A 10,747-nucleotide genomic window follows, 5' to 3' on the forward strand; every position below is an offset into this window, starting at 1 on the left:
TACAGCTTTCAATAAATAATTACAAGGCATGTTAAGAGGCAAGAAAAAATAAAGTCTTAAGATATATAGGGATATTCAGATTGTCTAATTCTTGAGTGAGCTTTGTGTTATTTTTTAAATTTGTCGGTTTCATCTAAGTTTTTTAATTTATTAGCATTAAATTGTCCATAATGTTCCTTTATTATTTAATAATGTAGGATCTATAGTGATGTCTTTTCTCATTACTGATACTTGTCCCTTCTCTCTTTTTTCATTACCAATCTGGCCAAAACTTTATGAATTTTATTGATTTTCTCAAAGAACTAGATTTTTGTTTCATTTTTTGCATTGTTTTACTGCTATTTCTTTGACTTCTGCTCTTTATTTTTCCTTTCTTCGCCTACTTTAGCTTTAATTTGCTCTTCTTTTTCTAGTTTCTTAAGTGCAATCTTAAGTCATTGATTTTGAATATTTTACCTATTTAATATAAGCATTTAATGCTAAAAATTTCCCTCTCTATTCCTTCCTTAGGGACTTTGCTTCAACAACTATCCTACCTCTCTCTTGCATCCTCAGTTTTTCTCTTTCTGCTGACTGAATCATTCCCATCTTCATACAAACATGCTGTTACAGTCCATATCATAAGAAAACAAGAAAAATACCCTCTCTTGTCCCCACATCCTCCTTAAGCTATCACCTCATCCCTCTGCCATATCTGTCCTCTATATACTGTTTCTATTTTCTTATCTCCCATTCTTTGCAATCCACTTCATTTAGGTGTTCACCTCTTACCTCTTACGTTGAAACTTTTTACCAAGGTCATCAGCAAGTTCCCTCTCCCCATACGCAACCAATTCTCTCTCCTGTCCTTACTCATTTTTCAGCAGCATTTGATATCCTTTTCTCCTGGCTCTCAAGCCACCACATTCCCTGGTTTTCCTTCCTTCCTCACTGACTCCTCCTCTTCCCCTTTTCAACCTCTCAATTCCAGTGTCCCAGGGTTCAGTCCTCAGCCATCACCTTTTCTTCTTGATCTGCATCCCCTACACAGATGCCCTTCCTCCGCTCCTAAGATTTTAAGCATCATCTATGTATTCAAGCTATTCTATATTTCATAATTTGCAGTGCATTTTGTAGTTGCCTTAAAATAATATTTATGTGTTTTAATCTGTGCAGTTAGATTATATGTTCTCCAAGGACAAAGATCCCTACCATTTTATTCCTTTCCATCCTTTTTAAGCATTTAAAGCAGTGTTCTGTGTGTGGTAAGCCCTGAGTAATCACAGTAAACTCAATTTCTGATTTTGCGCAAGCACTAAAAATTGTATAGTTTTACTACCAGGTAGAAGGAAGATTTATAGTGATTCACACTTAAGCAACAAGCACCAACTACAACTTATTAAGCCTGAAAGTCAGAACCTGGTTGAGGCTCATAATCTATTATAGCCACTTTGGATGTACTGAACCCCCAATTCTACTGAAACTGGAAACATAAGCCAGTTGAGTGGTTACTTCTATTCAGCATTTTCAATGAGGTGAAAGTAAAATATGTACTTCTTTCCACTGGAGGTTTCTCATATGTTGAGGCTGGTTACAGGGAAATATCCATTGCAACTAAATGCCAAACAAATAATAATTAAACTAGAGGCATAGTTTTAATATGGAAAGGCCAATAAAACTGTACACGAATCTAGGCTGATACCTGAGAAATGTGTGCCTCTTCCACTGGCTTACACGTTAAGAGCAAAGAGCCCTTGGTCCCTGAGGATATTTCATCCAATGATAAAATCAGCATGAACTTAGAAAGGCCTCATTTCAAACCAGAGTGAACCAGCATCAGATGGTTCTGAGTTTCAGGTCATAACGATTCCCTACATATCCTGTCCGATGGCGAAGGCCAAGCTTGACCCCCTCGCTGCACTGTCACCTCCCCAAGGGGAGGAAAAGCAAAAGGATTCTATAAGCTACACAGGGTCACCAGGCAGGAACTAAATTGTGCTCTCCTCTTCACCTGACTCCAATCTTCAGCCACTATTATGTGATATTTTATAAACTCACTACTTTACAATTATTTAGGAGGTTTTTCAAAGTGAGTTTCCAGGATCTTTGAGGATTTTCCTCTGCTCAGTTTAAGACACCTCAAGGAACTTCTCTGAACCAAAGTGTTTCTGAACACACAGATATGAAATAGGCGTTATGAATTTTATATCAGATAAAGAATTTCTCTTTGACAAAAGTCTCAGAACTGATGTCATAAACAACAGAATGTACAGCCAAGTTTTACAAGAGACAAAAACTGTAGTAGCAGACACTGAAGGATACACTATCCCAAAGAAGAGGAAACATGGGAAATGAGTAGTGCCAAACAATCTTTTTATTGTTCACTGAAAAATACAGGCCTGGAAAGAGTCTATTGCATTGTGTATTGAATGCAAGGTCTGATATTGCAAGTACATATGGCATAACAGTATAAAGTACATAAAGTGTTACTTATTTTACATAGAGACAGTACCCTCCTCTCCTAAACACTAAAATGTAACAAAATTAAGTAAAGCCTCTTACTAAATAAGAAATGTAAACATTGCAATCATAAACAAAATGCTCTAAGCAAAGCACTTTAAAATCGTTTTGTATGACATCCATCTTGTCTACCTGAAGTTAGGAACAGAAGTGCCCTGAAAAACCTTAGCCAAAAAAAGGCAACACCCTTAAGGAGCTCTTCTTAGGAAGCAGGCTGCTGATGCCCACGACAGGCTGCCACTCTGCCTGGTCAGCCAACAAGCCTTCGGTGTCGCCCTGGAGCCCACACTGACTGCTATTGCCTGTTTTGGGGCTGGACTGAGGCATGCAGGAAGTGTACCAGGTAGGAAAAAGCTTCTGTTACAACTGCTTGTACTGCATCCACTCTATGGATAAGAACACCTAGCATTCCTGGTGTGAATCTGCCACTCTCGGCAAACACTGAAATGTGCTTGAGAATAAAAATATTAATACTGGGAACAAAAACCATTTTCTATGCGGTCTACAGATATCATCATTAACTCCTTTCAGCCATGTTTTCATTAAGATGCTCTATAAGAGTCTGTCGCTACCATATTGCCAGTCAGGCAGGCCGGGATAGAGGTAACAAAACTTCTCCAGTTCATTCTTCAAATGAATTAAACATGAATACAGCTTATATTAGAGAGCAACAAAATCAATCTCTATTGTTCACATGGCAACATGTTCAAGTGCTGCAATGATATTCAGTATCCCAAGGTCAACTTTAACTATATCCACATTTCCCTCCAAACTGAGAAAATCCTGCATGAAGGACAGCATACACCATCAACACTGAACACTATCTCCTCCTCTCCAAATAGTATCAGGGCTCAGAAAGTTCATTATAGATAACAAATGCAAAAAAAAAAAAAAAAAATAGTATTTCAATATACACACAGCAATAGAAGAAGACTATACCCTCCCCATCTGGGCTTCCTTGGCATGAGGCAAAGCAAGGCTATTTGAAACAACACTGCCAAAGCTGACTATGGCAATACATTCTAAGAGAAATCAGGGTTACCTTTATTCATAGGTAATCAAGGATTATTAAATAATTTCCTGCAGTAAGACAACAGTCTCACTATCAAAGATAAATTTCTTCTTGTCTGAGTTTTTATAAATGAGATTTTACAATATCCCAGCTTCCTTACTTAACATTAAGTGTAACATTATTAGTGTACAGGGAACATTCTCAGAGCTCAAGTATGAGTAGTATTAACAGTCTCAAATTGTCTACACTTTACAAACCAGCAAATATTTTATCTAAATATCCATTTAAGAGATGTGTAAGTCAATAGCAATAACCAACTATATATTTTTCTTATTTTATTCATCAAGGAATAACATGTTATGATAAGAATAAATCCTGTTTTGATAGGTATCTCATTCCCCATGACTCAGCACAGTAAATTTCACTGTTCAGTCTCTATGCCCTTGATTCTTCTAGTCTAAGGAAAGTCTTGTTTAAAGCTGGAAAACTGCAAACTCCAGCATAAGCACTGGTAGTAGTGCTGAATTAAGCTTTAGGAGAGTAACTGTAATTGCTTATCAGACTGTCTGCAGCCTTCCTAAAAGCCCTACTCATCTTGAATCTCTAAATTGAGATATTCTAATATTTTAAGCGTGGGAGGGAGTTTCACTAATATTGATAAAGGTCTAGTTCACGTGCAAGGGTCTGGTCTCTGGAATGATATATGGCTAGCCCAAAACACTGGTCACGTGTCTGTCCTAAACATGCTCATTATTCTTCCCCATCACAGTATTGTCAAATTCATCCATCTGTCATGTCACTGTTGAGCCCTCTCACTGCTGCTCCTATTACTTTTGGATCTTCTACTGCACATGTGGGATTCACTGAGGTATCACTTTAATGTACAGGTAATTTCCATTTCATACTATCAGCTCCCCCAAAGATATCAACTGGGAACAATTTCCAGTTAGTAAAGGCATGATTCACTGGCATTTCTTCTTTATAAAAGAAATCAAAAGGGTTGTTTAGAAGCTGAATGAACACCTTGGATATTCCTATTAAGGGAAGGCTGTATCTGTTACCAAAACCCAGAGACATTTACTAGATCTGAAGATTATATGGATTATGTAATAGCACAAAATTTGTCAATTTAAGATGTATTTCCAATCTTACACTGTACCCACCTGGGTGAAAGTGCTGTTTAGTATCACAGGAACAAGTCAAAAGTGTCAACATCACTCTTTTGGCTGTTTTCCTCATGCTTTTGCTTGCAGTTCCGCCAGCTCCAGTGAAGCCTATCCTGGAACACATCGCTCAGCTCCCTGCACAGCCTCTCAGAGGTAAACAATGGGTTTCATCTCAACTAGCTCAGCAACTAGCACTCAGATGGTAAACAAGCCAGTGGCCTCGGGGCAGAGCCTATGAAAAGCTTTAAACTGAGGGAAGACTCATAGAAGTTGCACAAAAATTCTCGATTTAAAAAAAAAATTCTTGATTTTTATAATGCCTTCCCACCAAGGAAGTCAGAAAATCATCATTTTTAGTTAATGAAACTGAATTATACTCAAAAACAATGTCATGCTTCAAAAAGCAAAACCTAGAATGGAAAAGCTTCAGAAAAATACAGCTTATTAATCAATATCTTACTTTGGCTAAGTTAGCATAGTAAATCAGTGCAATTTACTATTGCATTGAAAAGCACGGCCTACCATGTTCTCAGAAGATGGTATTAATGAAGCACATGAAAATGGCTCACAGAGGCAGTAGCCCTTTAGTGACTTCAGAACTTAAAAAGATAAAGGCTAACCAGGATTTGACATTTAGACATTTACTTGCTCAGCACAAGTTCAGTTAGGAGACAGCTAAACACCAGATTCTCATTCACTTGTGGTTCTCAGGAAGTTTGCTTTTGGACACCAATGGTTCTCAGCTTGGCTGTACATACCACCTGGGAAGTTTTAAACATTAGCAGATGCCCAGGCCAGTTAAATCTGGAGGGTGGAGCCCAGAACCAGTATTTTGTTATGTTTACCCAGGTGATTCGAATGTGCACCACTGACGTCTCCCTTTCGGAGAGCTATTGTATGAAAGCCATATGAATGAGACTTGCATCTAGATAGTCTGAGTTTTTCTAAATTCTACCATAAGAAGGGATTTTTAGAAAAAGGCACAGTTGTGCTTCCTCTAAAGACGCAGCCTGTTGTTGGGGAGGTACTGATTCCCAGATGTTATCTGGAGCGCTGGCTGTAAAGAAGAAAGTCCTTGTCTTGGCAGAGCAGGCAGAGTTTCAGGCTTCGGCAGCTGCCTCCAGCAACAAAGAATGCCCAGGTGCCCATAAGCACCATGGTTACATATGCTGACACCAGATTTACTGAATTATAAGGACTGAGGAAGGTCTGCAAAGGAAAAATAAATCAGCCTGGGTAATTAGGAAAATATAGAATACTTTCACCAAACACATGATGCATGTCATATGTTAAGGACCTGCAAAGTAGCAGAGTAGAACTAATCTACTCAACAGAGAGTGGCCTCTAGGTCCTGTGCTTTGCTCTATTCAAATGGCAACACTAGAAGGTAGTCATTAGCCAGAACCTAATAAAATATGCCCTGTTTATATTCTTTTCTGTGTTAACTGGCTCTTAGAATTTGCAAGAAAGTGAGACAAGTCCAAATTACTTTAGTATGAGTCTATAGTATTGAAGGGAACATGAAGGAAGAGCGTCTGTCTTTCAGCTGCACAATTGCTGTGGGTTCCAGAAGTTTATTCACTTAAAAGGCACTAATGGAATGCTGAGAGGTACTGTGTTAGGCAATAGCGAAAACCAAAGTCTCTACTTTAATGGAACTTATACAAGGGTACTTCAGAAAGTTCATGGAAAGATCTGTATTATCTTTTAATTCTATTTTTCCACAAACTTTTTGAAGAACCCTGGTATGCTAATAAGGAAGATAATGAACAAAGAAACAAATTAATTATAAATTGTGATGAGTATTAAGACAGAGTAATTATAATTGTGATGATACTAGGATAGGTAAGAACAAAGTGATCCACTTAGTGTGGTCCAGGAAGGCCCTAAGAAAGTGGCATTTAAATGGAGACATACAGTAGGAGGAGTCAACCCTGTCTGTGTAGGCCACGAGAGGGCAAGGAGCTCGGTGCAGCTACGAACCTGAGAAGAGTCAATATTGATGATGTATGGGGGTGGAGGGAGAAGCATACAAGATGAGGTCAGAGAGGAAGACAGAGTCACCTACACAATGTGTTGCTAAGGAATGTGGATTTTATCCTCAGTGCAATGGAGGCTCATAGAAGGGTTTTAAGTAGGGGACCTGAATGACTTGATTTAGATTTCTAAAACTGCAGAGTATGGATTAAAAGAGGCTATGGTGAAAGCAGGGTTAGGAAGTATTGTACTGGATGGTGACCTAGACCAGGGTGGTGGTGGTGGTGATGGAGATGAAGAGTGGATAACATGAAATGACAGGACTTGCTGATTGACTGAATGTGAGGGAAGGGGAGAAGACAAGAACGACTCTCATGTTTCTGGCTTTAGGTAAACGGTGGTGCCATTCAATGAGATGACAAAGACTTGAGGAAGACCAAGCTCAAGATGATGAATAGGCATCAAGTCCACAGGGAGAATTCAAAAGGCAGATTTCAAAATAAGCAGCTGGATATATGAGTGTGGGGCTCAGAGGAGGGGACTAGGCTAGAAAAAAAATGTGGACACACAACCTATAGACAGAATTTAAAGCCATGGCCATGAATGTGATTTCCCAGGGAGCTATTTAGAGAGAATGGAAAAGTCAAGACTATGCCCTGAGAAATTCCAACATCTATACATTATTTGCCTCACCTAATCTGTCAGGAAATACTGTTGGCTCTACTTTCAAAAATATGTCCTGAATATGATCATTTCTCCTAATTTCCACTGTTATCTCACCCAAGTCTTCACCATCCTTCCCTTGAGGACTGTAATCTCTTCCCCCACTATAGTCTACTCTCAACACAGCAAAGTGAGCCTTTCAAAATGTGAGCCAGACCATGTCCCTCTCAACACCCTACAATGACTCCTTATTCTGCTGAGAGTAAAAGCCAAAGTCTTACATTATCTAGATGTGGATCTCTCTTCCAACCTCCTATTTCCCTACCACCATCAATTCCCTGACAGTATTTCCTACTAATCTCCCCCTTTCTCACTCTGCTCTGGCCACCCTGGCTTCCGGAAACATGCCAAGCACATCTTAGAACATTGGCACTGGCTGTTCAGTCCAGGATGCTCCTTCTGCAGACAGCTAGATAACCAACTCCCTCACCTGTACTTCATTTCTTTGTTCAAATTTCTTTGTTCTTTTGTCACCTTCATAATCACCTAATTGAGAAATGTGACATCCTCTTCCCCCAGCTCCATCCCTTTATTCTGCCCTACTTTTCCTTTTTTCATAAAACCAATCACTTTGTAACATACTAATTTTGTATTTATTATGTCTATTGTTTATTATCTGTCTCTCCCCTAGATTACTGGATTGAAAAGGCAGGAATCTTTGTTTTGTTCACCTAGAACAGTGTCTGGAACACAGAAGGCACTCAATAGAATATTTGTTGAATGAATGAATAGCCAATTGGATCCATAAGAAGGAAATTTGCTTTATCATATAACTTTCTCTGTGATTATAAAAGTGCTATGTTGTAGACAATTTGGAATATGACAAAAACTATAAAGAATAAAAGAATCCACAATCCCAATACCCAGAGATAAACACAGCTAATATATATATATATATATATATTTTTTTGACCGGTAAGGAGATCACAACCCTCGGCACAGTGTGGTCTGTACCACGCTCAGCCTGTGAGTGCACTGGCCATCCCCATATAGGATCCGAACCCGCAGCCTCGGTGCTACCAGCGCTGCACTCTCCCGAGTGAGCCATGGGGCTGGCCCAGCTAATATTTTAATGTATTCCCTTTCCAGTCTTTTTTTCACAAGATTTGGCTTTACGCAGTTGGCATCATATTAAAGGTAAGTTTAGTATCCTGCATCACTGAAAGGTTTTAGGTGGGTTTGTGGTGGGGGTGGGGGTGGGGCCATAAGATAGCATTTTAGAAGGATCAGAGGGCAAGGAGCCCAGTGTAGGAAAACCTGATATAAACCCTAAATGGATGGAGAGGAGAGAAGCCTGAGGTAAGAAGCCATCAGGAGGAAACTTTTCAATAGTTGAAGTGAAAGTTAATAAGAGCCTAGATGAGGTAGTGGCAGGGGTGCGGGGTTATTCTGATGTAAATATATGACAAATTACAATAAAAGCCAGATCCAAAACATTAAATAGTACTTACAAAATATATCTAGTCAAGTTTTTTTTTTTTTTGACCGATAAGGGGATCACAACCCTCAGCAAAGTGTGGTCTGCACCACGCTCAGCCAGTGAGCGCACCGGCCATCCCTATATAGGATCCGAACCTGTGGCCTTGGTGCTACCAGCACCACACTCTCCCAAGTGAGCCACGGGGCCAGCCCTCAAGGTTTTTTTTAAATTTTATTTTGAAAACTGGCATTATTATAACGTCAGTGAGGAGGGAGTGAGATAGATGTTCTTGTTGTTGATCAGAATGAGTAAAAATGGTACAACCCTTATGGAGAGTATTTTAGCAATTTTCATCAAGTGCTTAAAAAAAATTCATGCCCTTTGACTTCATAATTTCATGGCTTGAAATCTAAACAATGGATGGAAAAAGTTTCATGCACGAAGATATTCAAGACAGCATTACGATAACTAAAGAAATAGAAGTGATCAACCAGTTAAATAAATTATAATAATTTTCATGTATGATATAAAGCTATTAAAATTTATATCTTAACAGACTTGTAATAAGATGGAAATTGCTTCAGATGTGCTCCATAACATAAGCATAATGCAAGACTGTTTTAGGTTTGACTATACCCATTAAAAGAAAGGGTACATGGAATAAAATCTTTAATGAGACCCACCAAAAATTGTGGTTGTTTTTCTGTGGTAAAACTTAGAGGACTCATTCATTTATTTAAATGACTTTTCTAAATTTCCTAATTTTCCCATGAACATGTATTTCATTTAGAGTAGAATCTACCATTTTATTTTATTTATTTATTTTTTAAAAGATGACTGGTAAAGGGATCTTAACCCTTGACTTGGTGTTGTCAGCACCATGCTCTCCCAAGTGAGCCACGGGCCAGCCCTAGAATCTACCACTTTAGATGTATGGACTTGAGCTTCAAAAAACAGTTTGAGCATGGTGGCAATACTCACCTGGGCTGACACCAGTAGATGGGTTACGAGAACTATAAAAAGGGTGTACCACTTTTTCTTCTCACAGCCATCAAAAAATACAATGCCCCAGAACACGTGCAGCAATATGATAACCAGCGTCATGAAAGCTGAAAGATAGTCAACCATTAGTGCCACTCATAAAGACAACAGACACTAAAGCCCACTGAGTGCCCTGTCACTGTACACAGGCTCTTGGGGTCTACTGTGCTGCAGTTAGAGAGTTTAACCACCATCTGACAGAACAGGACCTTGACACCCATTTGCTTTAACAGCAACTTGAAAAGTAAGATTTCTGAATGAGGGATCTGCTCAGCAGCTTCTTGTCTAGAAAGTGAACATGTTCAACAAAAAGTCAACTTGGATCTGGCTTTCAAGCAGTTTCCCTGAGGAAGCAATAAGACTATTCTGAAATCTAGCCAGCTTTTCACCAATTAGCCTTCCACACTAATTAAGGAGATCTTTTGCAATTAAAAGGAATATCTTCTGCTATGTGAGTAAAATTTCCTTTCAGATCTTTTTCAAAAAAGTCAATGGAAGGGGCCGGCCCGGTGGCGCACTGGATAGTGCGCCGCTTGGGAAGCACGGCGGCGCTCCCGCCTGAGGGTTCGGATCCCACATACAGACCGGTTCCCGCTCACTGGCTGAGCAAGGCGCGGGAGCAACACCGAGGGTTGCAATCCCGTTGCCGGTCCCCGGTCCGGTACGGGGGCAACACTGAGGGTTGCGATCCATTGCCGGACACGGAAAAAGACAAAAGACAAAAAAAAAAAAAAAAAAATAGTCAATGGAAGAACAAAATATTAAAAATCACAATATTATCTAAGATTCTTACTAAGCAACTGGCACCGAGTTTGATCAGCACCCACAGGTTTTTCTGCGGGATACTGCTTCTATGTGTGTGAGGCGCGCGCGCGCGCGTGTGTGTGTGTGTGTGTGTGTTTAAGTCCT

At 39.5% G+C, this 10,747-nt stretch overlaps 1 protein-coding gene across 1 annotated transcript in view; it reads right to left on the reverse strand.

Moving 5' to 3' along the window:
• Window positions 1–2,331: 2,331 nt before the first annotated feature.
• APH1B (APH1B gamma secretase subunit) overlaps window positions 2,332–10,747 on the reverse strand; it is a 21,109-nt gene continuing 12,693 nt past the window's right edge. The window contains exons 3-4 of the mRNA XM_008568867.1: window positions 9,779–9,906; window positions 2,332–5,886 (exon numbers count right to left, since the gene is read on the reverse strand). Of these exons, the coding sequence (XP_008567089.1) occupies window positions 5,719–5,886; window positions 9,779–9,906 (296 nt within the window). The 3' untranslated portion in view covers window positions 2,332–5,718. The remainder of the gene's footprint in view (window positions 5,887–9,778; window positions 9,907–10,747) is intronic.

The sequence above is a fragment of the Galeopterus variegatus genome, unplaced genomic scaffold (assembly GCF_000696425.1).
Source record: "Galeopterus variegatus unplaced genomic scaffold, G_variegatus-3.0.2 Scaffold448, whole genome shotgun sequence".
Classification (NCBI taxonomy): domain Eukaryota; kingdom Metazoa; phylum Chordata; class Mammalia; order Dermoptera; family Cynocephalidae; genus Galeopterus; species Galeopterus variegatus.